The 24,381-nt window shown below is 41.4% G+C and overlaps 1 protein-coding gene across 2 annotated transcripts in view; it reads right to left on the reverse strand.

Moving 5' to 3' along the window:
- Positions 1 to 24,381, reverse strand: part of MYEF2 (myelin expression factor 2) — a 127,287-nt gene that overhangs the window by 62,528 nt on the left and 40,378 nt on the right. For both annotated transcript variants that reach the window (XM_029575726.1, XM_029575728.1), the window contains exons 2-5: positions 22,099 to 22,304; positions 20,864 to 20,916; positions 19,621 to 19,628; positions 19,424 to 19,517 (exon numbers count right to left, since the gene is read on the reverse strand). In XM_029575726.1, coding sequence (XP_029431586.1) covers positions 19,424 to 19,517; positions 19,621 to 19,628; positions 20,864 to 20,916; positions 22,099 to 22,304 — 361 coding nt within the window. The remainder of the gene's footprint in view (positions 1 to 19,423; positions 19,518 to 19,620; positions 19,629 to 20,863; positions 20,917 to 22,098; positions 22,305 to 24,381) is intronic.

Raw genomic sequence — 24,381 nt, forward strand, 5'->3', positions numbered from 1 at the left:
CCCGGCAGAGTGCTGAACGATGGCCGGAGGACGAGTATTTTTTTTTTATATGTGCTCAACCTAGGTGCCCAAAAAATAAGCGCCCTGTACCACCTGTGTGCAGAGGTAAGCATGCAGCCACTACGGCATCACTTAACTGGGCGCACAACCTGGACACACAGCAAGACTCACTCCAGACAGACAATTCTGGCTGTGGGGGGAGAAGACATGTGCCTTCATCGCCACACTCGGCCACGGCACTTGCTGCCTTTCAGCTGTTCAAGCAGCTAAGTCCATACCAGCTTAAAAATAAACAAACCGACCAGTAGGGTAATGCATGTCCACCATCTGCTGGAGACGGAGAATACTGGCAGCCTGATGTCACTGCAGAGGGTATATATACTGTGACATCAGTTTGCTCAATCTCCATCTGCTGGTAGAGGTGCATAACCCACTTGTTCTGGATTCATCTGACTGAACACTAGGAAAACCTTTTTATCCAGCAACATGCAATATGCTTAAGTGCTCCATTTTGTTAACTTTGATTAAAACACAGCTATAAATGCATTACTCTGCAATGGATCAATAAATAGGATCCTAATACTTCCCCCTTTATAATGGCAGAAATGCAATTTGCCAAGTCTGCTTAATCATAGAAACATGACAGCAGAAAGACTGTATGGCCCATCCAGTCTGCCCATCTCTCCAATTAATTTAGCAATATAATCCTCATTTCCTTAGAGATCCCCCCTGTATTTATCAAATGCTTTTTTTTGTAAATTAAATTTTATTAACTTTTACAGAAATAAACAATTGCATCACAATGGATGACCAAAACAGGATCAAGTTAGTCCACAACAATGTAGCAAAGTACACTAATACATACTAACAATAAGTCTGCTCTAAAATTCAACAAAAACCACCAATAATCCCATCTTGATAATAGCTCACTAAAGATGGTCTCGCTTTAGAAGGAATCTATAGTAAGATACCAAGTGAAAAGTCTTTCCCAAGATCCCATTCTAATTTAACCCGTCTTTTGGATTCTATGCCAATCTATTAATGTATGTAATTGAGAGGCAAGATAACATTGTAATATCGGGACACCCAATCCTCCCCTGGCTCTTGGTTGAAATAAAAAACATGCTTGGACACCCTAGGTGGACTGTTTCCCAATGAATCTAAATAATTTCTGCTGCCTATGATTAATCATGCCCACTGGGACTGGTATTGGCAGAGTCTGGAAAACATAACTAAGACAAGTAGCAGATTCATTTTTACCACCGCCATCCTTCTCAACCAAGTCATGAAATCTATCCCAATATCTAAGATTGTGAGAAACAGCCTGCTCTAGTGGTACATAATTCATAAACAATTGGTCCAATGAGCATCCAATTTGTACCCCCAAATATCTAACTCCCTCTTTTGCCCACTTAAAAGCAAATAGGTGTTTAACTTCCTCCATATCAGCATTCATTTTGAAATCAGACACCATACTCAAATTCCCTGTCTCGTAGGTTAATTACTTAATTGTTGGAATTGGATCTGACAAGATAAACAGAATATCATCTGCGAATAACACCTGCACAACTGGTAGCCCCTGAATTGTATCAATATTCCTGATCTTTTCAACCAAAGGTTCTAAAGATAATGCTAACAAAAGAGGAAACAGGTGACATCGTTGAGTGCCTATGCCAACCGAGAATGGAACAGAGTGCTCACTTAATTTTAATACCCTCAGATGGATTCCCTTTCAAAAAATTGCCTCCTAGTCTCATTTTTTCCAATACCCAAAATAACTAGGCCCAATGGACTGTCAAACGCCTTTTCCGGCATCCACCGCCAATAAGACAGAGGGAATGTGATTGTACAGAGCCCACCAAATCAAATGCTAACCTAGCAGGCACAAAGCCAGTTTGGTAGAAATGTACCAAAGATGGTGCAACTTTTCCAAGCTTAAAGCCAAAACCTTTGCTAAAATGTTTTAATCAACATTAGAGAAATGGGGTGGTATTAGCTGCAAAGTGTTATCCCTTCCTGAATTTGCGAGCACAGTTATTCCCACACAATTCGAGTCTGCAAGGAGATATCCAGCATATAACAAGGAGTTAAACAAGGAAACTAAAGGTTGCAAGATAACAGGTCTCAATGTTTTATAAAAATGTTTCAGTGAAACCATCTAAACCAGGTATCTTACCCCACCTTAAGATCCTTTTATCACCTGTTTGACTTCTAACACTAATTTTCTATTTATGAACTCCTGCCCATCAGAAGACAATGGTAAAGAAATGGATTCCAAATATGCATCAATCTGTGCTTCTGAAATAGACATCCTCTGCATCCTCATAAAATTGTGAGAAGCATTCACTTATTTTTTGGGCATCGCTAAACACCTTCCCTTGTTTATTCTTGATTTTTAGGATATGATTGTGACATCCTCTTTCAAACATCTGGCTAAAAGATTACTGGCTTTATTACTGAATTCATAATGCTCTTGCTTCACCAGATTCATCTGGTGATATGTGGCCTCTAATTTATTCAGTACAGATCTTAAAAATGAGATTTTCCATAATACCCAAATCCAGCGCTCGTGTCTCAGCTCTAACTCTGCTATCTGTTGTAGGATGATTCTTCTTCTCACATTTAAATGAAGCACAAGAAATAAGCTTACCTCCTAGCTACCACTTTCAAGCAGTCCCATAGAACAGCTTAAGACACTTCCCCATTAGCATTGAATTGCAGATAGAGAATATGCTTCATCAGAACATCCTAAATCTTGTGTCATTTAGGATGCTCTCATTTAACTTTCATAAATGACTTGATTTCTGATTGTCTGTAGTACCTACAGTAATCTAAACTGGGGCATGATCAGACCACATTATCTGTCCCATGTCAGCATCTGTAAGATGTGACTAAAGATTTATACACAAGAAAATCAAGTCTGGAGTACGAAGATTGTGTTTGAGAGAAAAAATAAATCACGAGTAACAGGATTTCTCAATCTCCATACATCTACTAAACATAAATTAGCAAATCTTTTTAAACATAGCCTATGGTTCCAGGATTTCAAAATGAGAATCACAAGAATTATCCACCCCTAATTAGGTGACCCTCCACCCACTCAGACAAAACCTTCGAGAGATTCAAATCCTCCCCCACCCCCAAACCGGGAAATCTTAGGAACATACAGTGACTAAGGTGAACCTCTCACCATGCACACTCTTTATTATATACCGACCCTCTGTATTGCTAATAACCGAACATCCACGACCAAGGTTTTTGAAAAAAAGTATACCCATTCCCCCATATTTATTTTTAATAGCAGAAAAAGCATAGGATTGCTATGAAACAAACTAGACACTAATAATCTCATGTCTTCTAAGCAGGTAAGTTTCCAGACAGAACAAAACATCTGTCTTCTAATATGCAGCATCCCCAAAAAATAATTTGTTTTAACATTCAAGGACAAAATTTTCATACCTGCCATCACTGAATAAAAATCATGAAAAACCTAACACGTTCCTTTACAGAACCATCCCAACCCTCCTTGCAAGAATCACAAATAACCTCTCTTAATGGTAATGTCATCTATAAACGCTTCATTAATATTCTCTGGGACTCCAAGAATAAACCTTTCGCTGCCCATCCCCATCCTCCCAAACCCACTCCTTTATGCAATTTTCCACCCTCCATCTTGTGGAAATACACCCAACATAGGAAATGACATTACACCAGAAGTGTACCCACACAAGTGCTCCCAACTCCCCTCCACTTCAGGGAATTGTATAAATCCTCTACGGAAAAACACCTTTATGCGTAAGAGAATATTAACCAGTGTTCCTATTTAAAAACTAAAATTAGCAGAATAGCTGAAATTTAAGCTATCCTCTAAGAAACCGCAGATTAGTAAAAATCTAGAATACTAAAGAAAGAGAAAATAGAAATCTAAGATAAACAAAATCCTCCCATCAGTTCTCAGGGGTGCACTTCTTTAGAAGAGGAGGGACCTCCTGACTGCCTCTTCAAATCTTTCTTCCCTTCATCACCTGCTACCACCTCACAGATCCTTCGACTGCGACACATAGTACTCTTGCTTTGACTATTTCTGTAGTTATAGACCCATATCAGAGATCACGCTGGCCTCCTCCAGCATAGACATGCAATGATTTTTCATCTATTGTAAAATGAAGACCAAAGGGAAATAACTAGTGATATTTTATATTCTCCTTCCATAAGAATGTTATTTCTTTAAACTTCTGTTTCTTTATCATAGTAGGAGAATGAAATATTCCAAGACCTATCATGACCTCTCCATAGGACTGGCACTGCCTGTCTGGCTCGCTGAAGTACCTTCTCCTTGAGGGAAAATTTATGCACACATACATCATGAGGAAAAATACCTCACGGTTGGCCAAAGGAACGGTAGGCTCTATTCAGTTCAATTAGGGAAAACTCCATTGGCTTCTCGTCCTGGCCTATATGTGCAGGTGCTTATCACCATCTGACTGCGGCCTCCAAATTCCGGACATTCCAGCATCCCTCGGAAACAAAGATTCTCCATCCTGATCTATTTTCCAGGTCTTCCATTCGATCAATTAAATCTATCTTATATTTCTCCAGGGTAGAAATCTCCACTTTACAGTTTGCCAGGGCCTCATCTTTGGCATCAAGCTGCATCTTATCTTCCACTATTCCCCAAATCAGAAATCTCTCTCAGAGGTCAGCCAAAGTATCCAATATATCTTTTTTAATGCTCAACATATATTGCTTCAATTTCTGAGTTCACTGTTGGAAATCAGCTTTCATGAGGGGTGCAGAGCTCTGGAACAAAAAGTGCGTAATTGCGGGTAACGTGACCTACTTCCGTCTCAGTATCCTCAGAGCCGCTGCCATCTTTGTCTCCACCGCCTCCAATGCTTTGCTAGAGAAAGAATATTGCCTTAGGTTCACTGATTTCTTCTTCACAGACAGGCAAGAAATGTGCAATTTATAGCTATTCCAGCTGATTTCACAGACGTTATGGGAGGATGTTAGAGTGTAACAGGAGCAGAGCTCTCAGGCAGTCAACCACTGATGACGTCACTTTCCCATCCCATGCTTTCTTGAATGCAAATACTGTTCGTCTCTACCACTCTCTATACAAAAATATTTAAGATTACTCCTGAGTCTACCCTCTTTCAAAATCTCAACCTTGTCCTACAGCCTCCTTTCCATTAAAAAAAGCTCACCTCCTGTGCATAGAAACCTTTGAGATATTTGAATGTCTATCATGCCTTTCCTATATCTCTACCTTTCCTCTAGGGTATACATGTTTAGATCTTTAAGTCATAAGAACATAAGAAAATGCCATACTGGGTCAGACCAAGGGTCCATCAAGCCCAGCATCCTGTTTCCAACAGTGGCCAATCTGGGCCATAAGAACCTGGCAAGTACCCAAAAACTAAGTCTATTCCATGTTACCATTGCTAATGGCAGTGGCTATTCTCTAAGTGAACTTAATAGCAGGTAATGGACTTCTCCTCCAAGAACTTATCCAATCCTTTTTTAAACACAGCTATACTAACTACACTAACAACATCCTCTGGCAACAAATTCCAGAGTTTAATTGTGCGTTGAGTAAAAAAGAACTTTCTCCGATTAGTTTTAAATGTGCCCCATACTAACTTCATGGAGTGCCCCCTAGTCTTTCTACTATCCGAAAGAGTAAATAACCGATTCACATCTACCCGTTCTAGACCTCTCATGATTTTAAACACCTCTATCATATCCCCCCTCAGTAGTCTCTTCTCCAAGCTGAAAAGTCCTAACCTCTTTAGTCTTTCCTCATAGGGGAGTTGTTCCATTCCCCTTATTTTGGTAGCCCTTCTCTGTACCTTCTCCATCACAATTATATCTTTTTTGAGATGCGGCGACCAGAATTGTACACAGTATTCAAGGTGCGGTCTCACCATGGAGCGATAGAGGCATTATGACATTTTCTGTTTTATTCACCATTCCCTTTCTAATAATTCCCAACATTCTGTTTGCTTTTTTGACTGCCGCAGCACACTGTACCGACGATTTCAATGTGTTATCCACTATGACACCTAGATCTCTTTCTTGGGTTGTAGCACCTAATATGGAACCCAACATTGTGTAATTATAGTATGGGTTATTTTTCCCTATATGCATCACCTTGCACTTATCCACATTAAATTTCATCTGCCATTTGGATGCCCAATTTTCCAGTCTCACAAGGTCTTCCTGCAATTTATCACAATCTGCTTGTGATTTAACTACTCTGAACAATTTTGTTTCATCTGCAAATTTGATTATCTCACTCGTCGTATTTCTTTCCAGATCATTTATAAATATATTGAAAAGGGTCCCAATACAGATCCCTGAAGCACTCCACTGTCCACTCCCTTCCACTGAGAAAATTGCCCATTTAATCCTACTCTGTTTCCTGTCTTTTAGCCAGTTTGCAATCCACGAAAGGACATCGCCACCTATCCCATGACTTTTTACTTTTCCTAGAAGCCTCTCATGAGGAACTTTGTCAAACGCCTTCTGAAAATCTAAGTATACTATATCTACCGGTTCACCTTTATCCACATGTTTATTAACTCCTTCAAAAAAGTGAAGCAGATTTATGAGGCAAGACTTGCCCTGGCTAAAGCCATGCTGACTTTGTTCCATTAAACCATGTCTTTCTATATATTCTGTGATTTTGATGTTTAGAACACTTTCCACTATTTTTCCTGGCACTGAAGTCAGGCTAACCAGTCTGTAGTTTCCCGGATCGCCCCTGGAGCTCTTTTTAAATATTGGGGTTACCATTTGCTATCCTCCAGTCTTCAGGTACAATGGATGATTTTAATGATAAGATACAAATTTTTACTAATAGGTCTGAAATTTCATTTTTTAGTTCCTTCAGAACTCTGGAGTGTATACCATCCGGTCCAGGTGATTTACTACTCTTCAGTTTGTCAATCAGGCCTACCAAATCTTCTAGGTTCACCGTGATTTGATTCAGTCCATCTGAATCATTACCCATGAAAACCTTCTCCATTACGGGTACCTCCCCAACATCCTCTTCAGTAAACACTGAAGCAAAGAAATCATTTAATCTTTCCGCGATGGCCTTATCTTCTCTAAGTGCCCCTTTAACCCCTCGATCATCTAACGGTCCAACTGACTCCCTCATAGGCTTTCTGCTTCGGATATATTTAAAAACGTTTTTTACTGTGAGTTTTTGCTTCTACAGCCAACTTCTTTTCAAATTCTCTCTTAGCCTGTCTTATCAATGTCTTACATTTAACTTGCCAATGTTTATGCTTTATCCTATTTTCTTCTGTTGGATCCTTCTTCCAATTTTTGAATGAAGATCTTTTGGCTAAAATAGCTTCTTTCACCTCCCCTTTTAACCATGCTGGTAATCATTTTGCCTTCTTTCCACTTTTCTTAATGTGTGGAATACATCTGGACTGTGCTTCTAGAATGGTATTTTTTAACAATGACCACGCCCCCATATGCTTAAGAATGATGACCATTTTAATAGCCACCCTCTGGACCAACTCTATCCTGTTTATATCCTTTTGACTGTGTGGTCTCCAGAACTGTGCATGGTATTCCAAGTGAGGTCTCACCAGGGACATATACAGGGGCAACATCACCATTTTTCTGCTGACCATTCTTCTCCCAATGTAACCAAGCATCTTTCTGGCTTTTACCGTTACTTTACCCAACTGTTTGGCCACCTTAAGATCAGATAGTTACCCCCAGATCCCACACTTCCTTTGTGCTTAGAAGAATTTCACCTCCAATATTATACCTTTTTCTCTTGGGTTTTTGCATCTAAATGCATTACTCTGCTTATCTTAGCTGCCAGACCTTACTCCTCGAACTTCACTAGATCCTTCTCGTGTTTTCCAGTACTTCCTAGCTGCCCAACCAGTTATAGATTTTGGTATCAGCAGCAAAAAGACAAACCTTTCCCCGACAACCCTTCCATTGTGGTGCTCAAAAATGTTGAAAAAAAAAAACTGGTCCAAGGAATGATCCCTTTGGCATGCCACTAATAACTCCCTCCTCTGACAAACTTCATTAACCACTACCCTTTGTCACCTCCCACTCAGCCAGTTTCTAATCCAGTCAGTCACTCTAGGATCCATAACCAAAGGTGCATGATTTAAGTCTTCTGTGCGGAACCGTGTCAAAGGACTTGCGGAAATCCAAATACACTACATTTAGTGCTCTCCCTGATCCAACTCTGGTCACAAAGAAATTGATCAGATTTGTCTGACAAGATTTACCTCTGATAAAACCACTCTGCCTTGGATCTTGCAATCCATTGGACTCCAAAAATTTCACTACTCTGTTTTAGCAGCAATTTCATTAGTTTGCTCAGCACAGATGTCAGACTAACTAGCCTGCAGTTACCAGCCTCCTCCTCACTTCTACTTATAAACAGGAATCACATCTGCCCTTTTCCAGTCCTCCAGAACTACTTCACACAGTAAAAAGACTTTGAAAAAGATCAGTTAATGGAACTGCCAAGACATCTGCAAGATCCCTTAGTATCCTTGGATGTATTTCATCTGGTCCCATCGCTTTATCTACTTTTAATTTAATTAGCTCCTCACAAACACACTGTTCTGAAAATAGATTGAGGTTTACCTCACTTCCAATCTTATTTGTGTGTTTTATGTGGTCATAGGCCAGGCCCTTCTACAGTGAACACCGAACAAGTATCTGTTAGGCAATTTTGCTTTTTCCTCATCAGCATCTACATATTCCTCCCCTTCAGCTTTGAATCTCACAATGCCACTTTTGCACTTCCTTCTATCATTAAAATTAAAAGTTTTGTCCCTCCATTGTATTTGTTAGTTTTGATTCTACAGGGTGGCCCATGGAAAAGTAGCCCACCTCCAATACCAATGCCATGCAGGCAAGCTACTTTTCCATGGGCCACCCTGTATTTCAATTTCTGCATTCCTGACTACTTTCCCAGCTTCTCAATTTATCCAGATATTGTCGCCTGTCTCTCTTTTTCTGTGATTTCTTGTATTTTATATGAATGCTAACCTTTTCTCCTTTACAAAACCACTTCTCCCTCTTCCCTTTATTTACGTTCCTAAGATTAGTAGCCTTTATATTTCCTTTGTTTTGCAGACTGCCCTTCTACTTTTCCTAGATTTCCCATCTAGCTAACAACTCCTTGAGGTACTTCCCCATTTTGAGAAAGTTAGTTTTGGAAGGAATATCCCTTTTTGGAAGGAGGTGCACAGCACTACTTTGAAGAATGTGGGCTTATAATTTATTTCAGAATTTTTGTTAGGGAGTGATGCTCAGTGGGTAATAAAAAAAAAAAACAGTGATAGGTGAAAAGATTATTAGCTGCCAGGAGCATTTTAGCTAGATACTAGAAAAGCCCCTCCCACCTACCAAACTGGAATGGATACAAAAAGCATAGGAAATAATGAATATGGCAACAACTGACTTGGAAATTGAGACAAACTAGACAAATTTTTAAATATCTGGGCTTCCTTTCTAAATTAAGTTGATCTATGAGCAGGAGCAATTTAGTCTTATCCATTAAGTTTCCTTTCATTGAATCTCACTAGACAAATCCAGACATATGGGTTTATGCCACCCTGCCAAAATAGGGAGAAGGAAAAGGTGGGAAAGTATTAGAGGTTGTACAGCATCTTCAGCTAGTAACCTTATGACAGAGCAATGGAGTAGAACCACCCTGTCCTGTTTTATTTTTTTGAAAACAAATCTGACCATAACAGGAGGAAAACATATCCTCCAAAGAGAAAAATCCCTTCTCAAGACAGGCAGAAGGAACAAGAGCGAGCAGAGTGAGGGTAAGTTTCATGCCCTCCCTGAGGAGGAAGGAAAGATACATGTTCAAAAAAAATCCAAATGCTTTCACAGGAGGACAAGTGTTCTTACACTACAAATACAGATGGCCCCAGACAGGCCCTTAGACTCATCTAAGCAGGTTTCAAAAACAGGAAATTAACAGGTAAAAGCTACTTTTCTCCTCCTTTATCCTGCTAAACCAGTCCAGATGTATTTGAAGTACACAAGCCCAATTTAATGTTTGTGGGAAGGAGATGGTGCTGCCCCGAGAATGCCTGCCCCAAAAGCTATATCTACTTTAGCATGTACATCTACTCTGCAATGCTTGGTAAAATACAGACTTATCAAGTAACTGAATAACTTGGATTGACTCTGCCCACAAGAAAATCTGGAAACTATTCTAAAGATCAAAATCACAGAGCATATAAAAAGACACTCAATGCACAATAAAGCTCTGGAATTTGTTGCCAGAGGATGTGGTTAGTGCAGTTAGTCTAGCCGGGTTTAAAAAAGGTTTGGATAAGTTCTTGGAGGAGAAGTCCATTAACTGCTATTAATCAAGTTGACTTAGGGAATAGCCACTGCTATTACTAGCAACAGTAACATGGGATCTTTTTAGTGTTTGGGTACTTGCCAGGTACTTGTAACCTGGATTGGCCACTGTTGGAAACAGGATGCTGGGCTTGATGGACCCTTGGTCTGACCCAGTATGGCAATTTCTTATGTTCTTATGTTCTCTTGCTCAATGAGCTCTAAGGGACTCTGGAACCTTTACACTATGAAGAGATTGCCTTTTTGATTCTGCGAGCCAATATGATGGAGGCTGCCTCCCATTTATGAGGGTCCATCATATAAAAAACATACAGTATGTGAAATCTCCTGAAGTAATCCGTCACCTTTAGATAACTGAGGAGAATTAGACAAGCATCGAAGGAAAGGAAAGGATCTATCTTTTCCAAAGGTATTCCTCTCCCTTGGGAAGGTCAGTAGAAAAATTGGTTTAGATGAAAATGCAAAACAAACTTAAGGATGATGCCAGACAAAGATTCCATCTCTGCTGGGAAAAACAAATAGGGGTCCCAGCATAAGGTCTGAAATTCTGAAATACACCTACCGTAGCTAGGCAAATGACTACGTTTAGGGATAAATCTTTCAAGCAAGCATGCTTCAGAAACTCAAAGGGAGCCTCCACAAGCGCATTAGGAAAACGTTGATATCCCACTGAGGAACCAGAAACCTAACGGGGGAGGGGATGAGCTTGGCGGCCCCCAGTGATTTTTGTAGATAGGGTAGTTTGTGTTCTTACACTTACTCCATTTACTTATAAAGCAGAGTTGATTACCTGTAACAGGTGTTCTCTGGGGGACAGCAGGATGTTGGTCCTCACACACAGGCAGCATCATTAGATGGAGCCGAGCAAGTAACTTTGATCGCAAAGAATCTAGAACTTTCAAACATGCCCTACTGAGCATGAGGAGCTGTAGTCATCACCCTGCCCCCTAGGCAGAGTCCCTCAGTCCATAATATAGCTAATACATGGAGAAACCAACTCCCAGGGGAGGCGGGCAGGTTTCATGAGGACTAGCATCCTGCCGTCCTCAGAGATCGCCTGTACAGGTAAGCAACTCTGCTTTCTCCGAAGACAAGGTCGGTAGTCCTCACATATGGGTAGCTTTAGGCTGTCTGTGCAGGAAAAAGCGGGAAAATACACCATGCAGAAGCACTACCCATCTCCCTTTTAGGATGTGAGGGAGCCAACCTACAAGGGGTCCAGGCTGGGAAACAGTTTGAAGGACCCAAGAAAAACCATAGAAATGACAGACAAAACCCTCATGTGTAGCAGGGGCGCTTAAGGCAGAGGAGTGATGAGAGTGTGAGAAGCACACACTGCATCAAGGAAAACATTACAAGCAGGGTTTCGATCAGTAACCCTGACAAAGTAGGCTTAGAACCTCTTGGGTACAGGAAAAAGCCTAGAGATGTAAACAAGAGAAGGACTCTTGGACAAAGACTGCACAGGTTCCTTCAGTGTTAGAAGACAACTGAAACCAAACTGGGGCCTGAACTCCCCAGAAAGAAACTGCCCTCTCCACTGAATCCAAAGGACAAAATGTCTCTGCAGAAGTGTACCCCTGTGTGACTAAAAGGTATAATGGGCAGAAAAACCCAAGCAACGCTTGGAGAATAATAATCAACAGCAGGGCCTGAGATAAATCCTACATGCTGAAGCACCAGATCTAGCTGACCATGCAGGGCAGCGGCAGAGTGCTAGGGGATGAACAGCAACCCCTGACTGGATCGCTAGCCCAACTCCCTAGCTGGGAGAAAAGTTAGGCCTGAAACTCACCCATACTGCACCCTGCATACAGGATCAGTCAGGTGAGCAGGAAGGCACTTTGGGCAATCTAGTGAAGTGAGAAATCCAAAGGCAGAATTGGCCAGAGCCTGGTGCAAATATAGGGAAAATGTGGTGTATCTTTTTCTGCTGGTAAGATATACCACGAATGCCTTAGCTTTTCCTCCCCTCCCCCTGACATTACAACTAAAAGTCGGAGAGAGCAAGAACACAAGGAGGCAGACCGCTGGATTGCCGGGGTAAGCACAAGTCACTAGGTGGTATATCCCAACCCCAAATGAATCACTCACTGCTGATTACAGCAGGGAGATACTCACCGAGACAGAGCCCTCAGCTTGCTTGGAACAGCTTAACAGAGAATTCCCCAGAGAAGAAATCCAGAAACACTCTATTAAGACAGGAAGACAGGCTGTCACAAGTGCAACCCCTGTCAAACAGGATTTCACCATCAGCCCAGAAACCCGAAGGGCACCAGAGCAGGGTCAGGTGTATCTCAGAACAGATTGCCAAGCACCTGGCTTAGGTATTAAATACACCAGCCATGACTGAAAAGACTTCCCAAGGAAGCAAGGAATCGGAGAAAGTTCTTTTTTACTCAGCGCACAATTAAACTCTGGAATTTGTTGCCAGAGGATGTGGTTAGTGCAGTTAGTATAGCTGTGTTTAAAAATGGATTGGACAAGTTCTTGGAGGAGAAGTCCATTAACTGCTATTAAGTTCACTTAGAGAATAGCCACTGCCATTAGCAATGGTAACATGGAATAGACTTAGCTTTTGGGTAATTGCCAGGTTCTTGTGGCCTGGTTTGGCCTCTGTTGGAAACAGGATGCTGGGCTTGATGGACCCTTGGTCTGACCCAGTATGGCATTTTCTTATGTTCTTAAGCACTCAGTTCAGTAATGGAACAATCATTGCACGAACCAAGACTCCCCTGTTCGCAGACAGGATTATGTCTAAAATGGGGAAGTATAGCTTGCAAGCCACTGCAACCAAGAGCAGCACACCCCTGTACCTCATCCCCAAACTCCCTTAGCCATGGATATAGCAAGAGGTTGAAAGGCATCCTCAATTAGATGGACTAGAACCCTCCTCACTGAGGCAGGGTCCCACACTTGAGAATGACTGGCCATAATGGCCCATTGAGCTCAACAGGCATCAAAGTTACTCCTGGATGGGAGAAACCCTCAAGGTTCACCTGGCAGCTACTCTGGAGAGGATCCCTTGCGTTAAAGACCTGCTGTGCCTTAGAACAATCTAAGGAGAGCACTACTGCTCAACCAGCTCTCGGTACTCGTAAGGAACAGAGAGCAAGTGCCAGTAGAAGTGGTGACATCCCTTAGCTGGGAATGGAGAACAAGGGACACCCATTGTAGGAGTGGACAATCAGGTGACCAGACCGGACTCATAAGGATTGCCCTGGAACCCGGTCGAATCTCCTTTCCTTGAAGGGAGGAATAATGGGAATCGGGGCCTCCCAATCCCAAAACCTTTGAGGTACAATCAGTTGAGGTTCAGAAGCGACCAATCCACCACTGGAAACTACACTCAGAAGGGTGGGGTACAGTAAGCAACACAGGAGCCCCAGCAAAAACGGTCCAAAAACCTTCTCTGCCTTTCTCCAGCCCTGGCCCCCCAGGAGATGAGACTATTCAAGGATAGACTCCAGCTCAGAAATAAACATGCCAAGGACAGAACCTCAAGAGCTTCCCCACAAAAAGGGTTTGTGACATGGGAGAGGTCGAGAGACATACTCCTCTGAGGGAGAAGAGGACTCTCGACACTACCCCCTAGTGTCCACTCCCCTTAAGGTTCGATCAGGAACGCAGTCCTAGAACAGTCCTGTGGCTGTGGTGCACAGCTGGTTGTGCTCACCACAAGGGAAACACACACAGCCACCCACCCATATAGCAGATGGCAACCAGAAACAAGAGTCCTCCACTGTAAAAACACACTGACCAGTACTCATACAGTGGTATCCACTTGCTAGAATAGCTGGTTATACACTGCCAAAAGGCAAGTGACAGTGTATGACGACGCCTTTCCCGCCAGTGCTTTCCAGCACTTCGCAGTACAGAACTGACAAGGAGGCAGAGACCATGAACGATGGCAGAACCCTGATTTGGTAGAAAGCTGCCCGTCACCACTTGAGGCGCTCTGAGTAGATGCTTTGCCATACCTGACCGCACATGCTGCGCTTCACTGTCACAGTAACTTACAGTGGAGTAAACAGGAACAGTGACACCACTGTGTCCAAGACCAATGGTGCCCTGAGCATGGTGATGAGTGGCATTCCATGGCATTGCCCTCTGAGAACACTCCAAGAGTCTGGACACAGCCCTTGAAACTGCATCTAAAATGGCACAGCTTCATTTCCCTCTAGGACGATAGTAGCAAAGTCCATGGTGACCAACTGTGCCCATGGACCCCTGCAGTTACGTCCAGCGGCATCCAACCACATCCACTAGTGTCCAAGGTGGTGACGGTCCTAGTGTGCTTACCAACAAAGGGTCACATCGAGGGCACCAGACGTGGCACCCAGGACTTCGATGGCACTTGACCGAATATAGCGCACTATCCCTGGTGCCACATGTGCCCGTGGACCTTGGACCGCCCAGTGGAGCTTCATAGAGCATCCAGTGCCTGAAGGCATCGATGGACTGGCAGTATAAGGATGCTGGGTGCTTGCAGGCAGAGGCTCTAAAGCCTCAACATAGCACATCAAATGCTTAACTGAAGACTGCCCCTCTTGACTCATCTGAGTGAGGGCATCGATGCGACAAGCTTGATGGCATCTCATCAGCGGCTACGGCTGACGATAGCCCCACTACAGCACAAAACCAGGTGATCCTCATACACCACCACCACCCCCCCGTGAACAATTGCTGTAGCCTGTGATAAGTCTGCAGCGTGCTCCTAAGAACCCCGTCTGGGCACCATCAAGGAGCCCAAGGGCACCAGACCACTGCACCTGGACGCCTCAGCATATCAGGGTACCCCAAGTAGATGGCACCCCTGGCACTCAATCCAAGGAGGAAACCTCTGTCGTCCAAGGACTTCAGTGGCACTCAACAGCCCTTAAGAGCCCCGGCAGACAATGCCTCAAGGACTAAGGCACCCAGTGGTGATCCCAGCACCTTACTGGCGGGGCTCAATATATTCAAGAAAGCAATGAAAGGCATCGGTGGCCGGCACGCCTGATGGCCTCTATGGCGGTGCTGCACCCAGATGACATTGAATGCACAGATGTATTGGGGAAGCTCCGCCTTGCGACAGTCTTGAGGACAGCCGCGGCATCAAGCCTACTCACCCCAACAGTATCAAGGGTGGCCATGCCCGTACCGATGGTATCGGCACCGCCAGCATAGATGGCACGGAGGCCTCAAGGGCATGGAGGGGGAACTATGGCCTTCGATGGCAGACCTGGTCCTTGACCCCAGAGGTTGGTGCTGCTACTCCACCACATCGATGCAGATATTACAGAAAGCCCTACAGTACTGAGGGCAGTCCCGCACCTCAATGACAATGACAGAGGGTGACCATGGTGCTCAGTGGCAAACCTGGTTCCCAACATGGTCCTGACATCAATGCATCAGAACAATGGTGCGCTAGTCACAGATGTGCACGAGCAACTGTTACTGAACATGGCACTGAAGGTGCAGCAGCAAGCTGCTTGCCCAGGCTCCTGCTCACCCTCTCTCCCAGGAAGACTGCATTACCATCACCGGCAAGCAGGCGGGGAAACTATGTCACCCAGGGCTCCTGCCTATGGAGACTAGTACCTTTGGGAGGGGTGGGGGGGAGAATGAGCTCTCTCCTCCACAAGAAATGTATGGTCCTCAATCTTTTCACTAACTGACCTCCATCGGTGCTGATCAATTGGAGAAGCATGGAACTCCCGCCCGGGTAAAACTCAGGCTTGTCCCCAGGCTCAGCAGCCTACATGGATCACCCACAGAGTGCATTCAGTCCTGCCAGCACCGGACAAATGTACAAAAAACAAGCAGAGCAAGGAGAGGACACAAACTAAACTGCAGGTGCAGTACTTTTTAGGGAAGTAATATAGACTCTGCCAGACTGCAGACTTAGCTTTTGGGTACTTGCCAGGTTCTTACGGCCTGGATTGGCCACTCTTGGAAACAGGATGCTGGGCTTGATGGACCCTTGGTCTGACCCAGTATGGCATGTTATTATGTTCTTAAGGCCTGCCATGTGGCTGGCAGACAGAGGAGAGAGGAAAGAAAGAAAAGAAAGCTACCATAAGGTAAAGAAAACAGCTATAGCTCTAGAAACACTTTCGAAGACTGTAGAGGAAGTCAGCAAAGCTGAATACCATGAGTACACAGCTCCCATGACCTCACGGCTCCATAGAAATAAAGACTGAGGGACTGACTACAGATGCACATGCTCAGTAGGGCATGTTTGAAAATTCTAGATTCTTGGAGATTGAAGTTCCATGCCGGTCTCCAGATGTCACCCATGTGGCAAGGACCACTTTTTCTGAGGAAAACAGAATGGTAATCATCATCAAGGAACACTGGCCATTATGGAGTTCATGGCTTTTTTTTTCCAAAGCCTCTTGATTGTATATAGGCAAGCTAGGAATTTAAGGGATGAATTTGATTCTTTTGATTTTTCAAGATGCAGTGTATATCAGAACTGGGAGTGGTCACCGCTCATGTGGTTCCTGTAGTGTTTGTGATCACTATCTGAATTTATACATCCTATCACTTCTCAAATATTCATTAGGATCTTTCACTTGTCAAGTCAAAAATGTGATCTGTGCGGTCACGTATCCTTGCAAATTGAGATATGTAGGCAAGACTAGTCATCTCTTAAGAAACAGGCTTACTGAACATCAGTAAAATGAATGTCTGTGCAGAGGTACTGCGTTCTGCATTGGTTAAAACTACTGCATTTCCCACATAATTCGTGGTTTTGTGCTTTGCAAAAGTTAACTGCATTTCCATTGGGGTGGCCTGTCTCTTCAATTAGTCAGGGTTGAGTAGAAGGACATTTGCCACCTGGATTCTGTGGCCCCTAAAGGTCTGAATCAAAGTTGAGTGGTTTGTTTTTTTTGTGAGGGTTGAACTATTCAATAGCTAGTTGGCTTATTTCCTTAGATGAGTGGAAGTTGGACTGTAATTTGTGGCCATTGTGAGGTAGAATGACACTGATTGATCTGTTTGATTAAAGTTTGAAATACGTGAAGGGCGATGTGCTCAAATCATCTGATGTTCTGTTGAGAGCTGCAAATTGTTTATGTCTTGCATTGAGTGGATTCATTTGGTAAGTTTTAAATTTTGCTTTATGGATTTAAGAGTTTTTTTGGGACAGCGATGTTAATCTGTGTTTGTTTGTTTTTTTTAATAGATGTATTTGAGTTGGGATGAATTGTAGTGCATTATGACAACCCGTATGGTGAGGGTAAGTAGAGTAGAGGGATGTTTATATGGGTTTCTTGGGGTCTAGATTAATTTAAAAATGTGGGGGTTTTGATTTATTTTCAGTTTCCCCTGAAGCCGCTTTGCATATGAGGCGAAACATGGGCGGCCTGTGTCAGGTTGGTTTTAAAGTCAAAGTCACATTAGGAAGTGTTTTGCAAGTAGAGGCCAAGTGAAGATGGGCTAAGTAAACTGCTATAACCCTGACCTGAAGGTCCATCTCGTTACAGATGTTGTCCTGATTGTATCTCCTAGTGTTATAATCAGATATCCAAGTTCAAAGAGTCTAACTGAAGTACCCTGATTAAGTGGGTTGAGAGCTACAAACAGTTGAGTTTACAAAGAAAAAGGTAACAAAGCTCTTCTGCAGTCCAATGTATGAAGAGCCTGCTCACTGTTACTGGCATATGGTCTTGGAAAAAATGTTGGCAAAACAATGAATTTAGGTAGAATTGAGAAAATTTTGGTAGAAATTTAGGGTAAACTTTCTAAACAACTGCTACGGAAAGTTGGAGCATAGGGAGAGTATGATACCAAGACTAGAAGCTCGCTTTCTCTTTGGGCAGATGTAACCACTATTAAAAAAAAAAAAAAAAAACTATTCAAGAAAAGGAACTTCAGTTTTGTCTTCGTCAAAGGTTCAAATGGCAGTTTCGTAAAGTCGAGCCAAAGCTATATTTAGATCCCAGAGTACTGAAAGATTTAAGACAGTTTAGTCCTTTCATAAATTTGGCAACCGTAGATTAACAGCACACCCATTTCTCATGACTGTATACAGATGGTATGCTGTTATAGTACTGAGATATACTCTGACAGTCTTCAATCCAGACTGAGAAAGGTTTACCAAGTAATGAAATAACAGAGAACAGTGCACGTAAATGGATCTTGTTAGCAAAGCACCAGATAGTAAACCTTTTCCACCTGAAGTTAAATTATCTTTAAGTATTTTCTAGTTGCTACTTTGCTCTCTTTAGAATGCAACTGCAGAGGAGTATTTTGCTTTCAACAACCATGTAGTCACAGCCAAAAATTGAAGGTTGGGATGTAGAACATTCCTGTCACTGTGAACAGGGAGATGCATGAACTTACCAGATGTTGAACTGAGTACTGTAGCCTTGGAAACAAAACCTGTTAAGGCCATTATTTGACCCCTCTCTCAACTTCTAAAGTACTTATGATTAAAGCATAAACCAAAGTAGTTTTTATTATGTTTTATAGAGTATCTGTTTTATTTTGAAAAAAGTGGTATATCAAGATTAACTGGTGTATGCTCAGAAAGACCTCAGCTCAAACAGCACGTTCCGTTTTGGCACTGCCTAATGACACCACCCACTTGCTTAGCTGATTTTGTACTGCTTGTCCACAGAGAAACCCACTTATGAGCAAGTATACTTAGCATTTTTAACACAGGCACAAAATGGAGCAAGACCCTTAATTTTCCCAATTTGACCCCTACTGTTTGTTCTCAGTAGGAATATTCCCAGGTCCAAGCTACTGCTGTGTTGGGTCTGGGACTAGACCCAGACTCAATAGGAGGCACTGTAGCACAGAAAAGAGACTAGAGAGAAAATAAGAAAAAAAACAAACTAAACCAAAACAAAAAAATAAAATAAAATAAAAAAAAGAGCAAAAACTGAGAAAGAAAATATTCAAAAGAAAAAAGCCAATACAAAAAAAAATCTAACAGAAAACAATAAAAGCACAAGTTAAAGGAAAAATTTTCCATAGCTCCTAAAAATTTTGGTTTACTTTTGCCATGTAAGACACCATTTCCATTCACTGCAAACTAATCACTCACCTCTTTTATATTGAGGGGTCTTCCATTAAGATCATGCTTGTTCATAACTTCCAATGCTTTCTTTACAAATTCTGCATCTTTGAATTCTACCACACTGAGGAGAAAGAGGAACAAAATATTAACTGAAAGCATAAATTCACTATTACATTTTTAATTTAAATTTTTAAACCCCCCCCCCAAAAAAAACCCCCACTTACCCACATCCCTAAATCCATGATGGTCAGTCAAATATGTGAAGAGAAAAAAGATATAATCAGTAATTGTAATGGCAGAGGTTTACACCACTTCAACTTCAGAATGGTTGAGAAACCATCAAACTTTACAGGAGCCAATAAAAACATCCTTCAAATCTGGTTTCACATACATTTACTGCATACAACAGTGGATATCTTTTTCATGCGTACAAGGATACTTTTCTTGTCACATGGTACCATTTCCAGGATCAGAAGAATGGCTTATGTTTTACTAGTTAAAAATAAACTCACAGCACTACATTTCACATACAGTATATCTGAAGTCAAACTGAAATGCACACCACATATCTGAAAAGGGGGGTGGGGTGGGGGGGGGGGGGGGGAGAGGAAGGAAACTGTTTTAGTGAACGAACATACCCGTAAAAGGCTGTAGCAACCTTCCTCCAATAAAAGCAACCAGTTTGCTCAAGATTAAGAGAATATATTTTGGATAGCAACTGTTGACTGACCATTGAAAGTTTATATTAAAAAAAAGTCAGCTGAATGGGATAGGTATGCATCATGCATTCTTTTCTTTCTAAAATAAAGGTTTTTAATACTGTCAGTTGAAAAACTATAGACTTAAATGAAAATATTTCTAGCATCCTGGTGGATGGTTGAAATTTGGTAGCATTTGCAAATATATTTATTTTAAATTGAATAGACACAGGGCTTCACATATTCTTCCCTCCAAATGCCTTACAACTGGCAATCTAAATCTGCTATCTGCAGAGTCTAATAGCAACCAATTCCTTTCAAGTCATTTAGCAAGACAACTAGCTTAGTCCAAAAGGGTCACAGCACACTTGTGCAGCTCTGCAAAACTCCTGTGATGCTTTTCATGGGAAATTCAAACAGATCCAGTACTGCTTCACTTATGAGATTTATAGTCCATGAATTTAGAAAAATCTTTTACATGAAACAAATTCAAAATACAAGATCTAATCTCCTACATTAAAAACATTAAACTGGAAATTGTTACCTAAAAGAAAAGAAAACAGTTTGGAAACAATTTGCCCCTTCAGCCTGCTGGCTAATTTTACATGAAAGCATCAGTTTTCAAATATAGAAGCCTCGAGTCTTTCATACAGCACAACAGTGTAAAAAAATGAAACTTACTTTCCATTAACTGGTACAGGTATTATACAGAAAGAAAACTGCTGAGGAGCTTTTAAACCTCAAGCAGAATATCGCCCACGGCACTTACCCTTGATTTTCCTTCAGCATCCTTAAAGAGCTCCACGTATGTAACCTCACCAACTACATAAGACATACAAAGGGAAAATACCAAGAGACAATGCATTTAAACACCAGTATCTTGCTTTACTGTGCCCTGTGCACAACTCTACAGAGAGCCTATTATTCACCAACAATCAAAACCAGACCAACATACCTCCTGTCAATGGCTACAGAATTTAGCTAATTTTCAAATATATACAGCAGCCACATTCTCAAGATCAAACAACTATATTTAACCTAATTCATGCTGCAGATCATATTTTGGCCAGTCTGATATAGTTGGTGAACAAATTCAGATATACAGATAGTCCCTTAACCAAGCAAATTAAAAAACAACATTACCACTTTTCAGTGATGTTTTTCATCCTACTCACAACAGCTGTTTTAAGGTGACTTTCTACCTGAATGTCTTCAATCTTAGGAGTTTACCTTCAATGTAAGAACCAAATTTACAAATCAAATATTTCACAGCAAGCAACACACTTTCTAAAATAAGGAGGTTCAGTGGATAAAACCAATCAAATAGTTGTCACCTTACAACAGATACACCAAGCACAATTACACGTCAGAGAAGAATTTTTATGAAAACAGACTAAAGCCAAAATGTTCTTTAGGTGACTTTTGAAATTAAAGTTTTTCCAGGAAAAACAACTTGGTAAAGTATTTTTTAATCAGTTTTTCCCCCAAACTATGCAATGACAATATGAATTTAGGCTTTTGAACAACTATTTTTCTGACATCACAACTGCAACAGCAGTATGCAGTTTTAATATAGATCTCTAAACAGACAGCTTCATGGCAGTAGAGACAATGCACACAATATTATGAATGCCAAAGCTAGATTTCTACCTAGAAAGTACAAAACAGCTTTTGAAGGACATCCCTTATTATTCATACATTAATGCTCTAAGTATTACTTAAATGCAATTCCCCTTTAAAAATAATCTACAAAGAAACTACAACTAGACAAATCACAATCCCAAGAGTCATAATGGCATGCATATACCATTTGCTCTCCAGTGTCACACTAAGATGTCAGAGGAAGATAGTAAAACACTTCATTTACCTGTCTAACCTGTAATGCAGTTGTCTCAAATAAAACAAAAAAGGGGAGAAAATTTCAACTGTAAAAAAAAGGTTAAATAATTTCACAGCTCTGGGGCACAGAGGATTAAAAAAGTATGTTAACCCGGAGTAAGTTACCTTTGTCTCTCATAAGGTCTTTGATAGCTTGCCATTTCAGGTCATATGGGATGTTGCTAATGAAAACTCTGTTACGGCTTGGCCCCTTTCTTTCTCCAGTGCTTGAACTCTTGTCCTTCGAATAAGGATGGAATCTGTTTCCTTTTCGGTTTCCAGTAGACTTTTCCTTCAAGTCAGATTTTTCATCTTTTAAGTCATCAGTTTCACTAAATTTTGAAAAGAAATAACGATTTGATTTTCATTTGTGAAATGCTAACATTCTTTCATCTGGAAAAAATACAAAGTTTTAATTACAAGCATAAGAACATAACATACTGGGTCAGACCAAGGGTCCATTAAGCCCAGCATCCTGCTTCCAACAGTGGCCAATCCAGGCCATAAGAACCTGGCAAGTACCCAAAAACTAAGTCTATTCCATGTTACCCTTGCTAGTAATAGCAGTGGCTAATTTCTAAGTCAACTTAATTAATAGCAGGTAATGGACTTCTCCTCCAAGAACTTATCCAATCCTTTTTTAAACACAGCTATACTAACTGCACTAACCACATATTCTGGCAACAAATTCCAGAGTTTAATTGTGCGTTGAGTGAAAAAGAAGTTTCTCCGATTAGTTTTAAATGTGCCACATGCTAAATTCATGGAGTGCCCCCTAGTCTATTATCCGAAAGCATAAATAACCGATTCACATCTACCCATACTAGACCTCTCATGATTTTAAACACCTCTATCACATCCCCCTCAGCCGTCTCTTCTCCAAGCTGAAAAGTCCTAACCTCTTTAGTCTTTCCTCATAGGGGAGCTGTTCTATCCCCCTTATTTTGGTAGCCCTTCTCTGTACCTTCTCCATCGCAATTATAATCTTTTTTGAGATGCGGCGACCAGAATTGTACACAGTATTCAAGGTGTGGTCTCACCATGGAGCGATACAGAGGCATTATGACATTTTCCGTTTTATTCACCATTCCCTTTCTAATAATTCCCAATGTTGTTTGCTTTTTTGACTGCAGCAGCACACTGAACCGATGATTTCAATGTTATCCACTATGACGCCTAGATCTCTTTCTTGGATAGTAGCACCTAATATGGAACCTAACATCGTGCAACTATGGCATGGGTTATTTTTCCGTATATGCATCACCTTGCACTTATCCACATTAAATTTCATCTGCCATTTTGATGCTCAATTTTCCAGTCTCACAAGTTCTTCCTGCAATTTATCACAATCTGCTTGTGATTTAACTACTCTGAACAATTTTGTATCATCTGCAAACTTGATTACCTCACTCGTATTTCTTTCCAGATCATTTATAAATATATTGAAAAGGGTCCCAATACAGATCCCTGAGGCACTCCACTGTCCACTCCCTTCCACTGAGAAAATTGCCCATTTAATCCTACTCTGTTTCCTATCTTTTAGCCAGTTTGTAATCCACGAAAGGACATCGTCACTTATCCCATGACTTTTTACTTTTCCTAGAAGCTTCTCATGAGGAACTTTGTCAAATGCCTTCTGAAAATCCAAGTATACTACATCTACAGGTTCACCTTTATCCACATGTTTATTAACTCCTTCAAAAAAGTGAAGCAGATTTGTGAGGCAAGTCTTGCCTTGGGTAAAGCCATGCTGACTTTGTTCCATTAAACCATGTCTTTCTATATATGTTCTGTGATTTTGATGTTTAGAACACTTTCCACTATTTTTCCTGGCACTGAAGTCAGGCTAACCGGTCTGTAGTTTCCTGGATTGCCCCTGGAGCCCTTTTTAAATATTGGGGTTACATTAGCTATCCTCCAGTCTTCAGGTACAATGGATGATTTTAATGATAGGTTACAAATTTTTACTAATAGGTCTCAAATTTCATTTTTCAGTTCCTTCAGAACTCTGGGGTGTATACCATCCGGTCCAGGTGATTTACTACTCTTCAGTTTGTCAATCAAGTCTACCACATCATCTAGGTTCACCGTGATTTGGTTCAGTCATTCTGAATCATCACTCATGAAAACCTTCTCCATTACGGGTACCTCCCCAACATCCTATTCAGTAAACACCGAAGCAAAGAAATCATTGAATCTTTCCGCGATGGCCTTATCTTCTCTAAGTGCCCCTTTAACCCCTCGATCATCTAACGGTCCGACTCCCTCACAGGCTTTCTTCTTCGGATATATTTTAAAAAGTTTTTACTGTGAGTTTTTGCCTCTACGGCCAACTTCTTTTCAAAGTCTTACATTTAACTTGCATTAACCTATTTAACATTTTACAACACTAAATTTAAAACCACCACC

This window comes from Rhinatrema bivittatum, chromosome 13, assembly GCF_901001135.1.
Source record: "Rhinatrema bivittatum chromosome 13, aRhiBiv1.1, whole genome shotgun sequence".
Taxonomy (NCBI): domain Eukaryota; kingdom Metazoa; phylum Chordata; class Amphibia; order Gymnophiona; family Rhinatrematidae; genus Rhinatrema; species Rhinatrema bivittatum.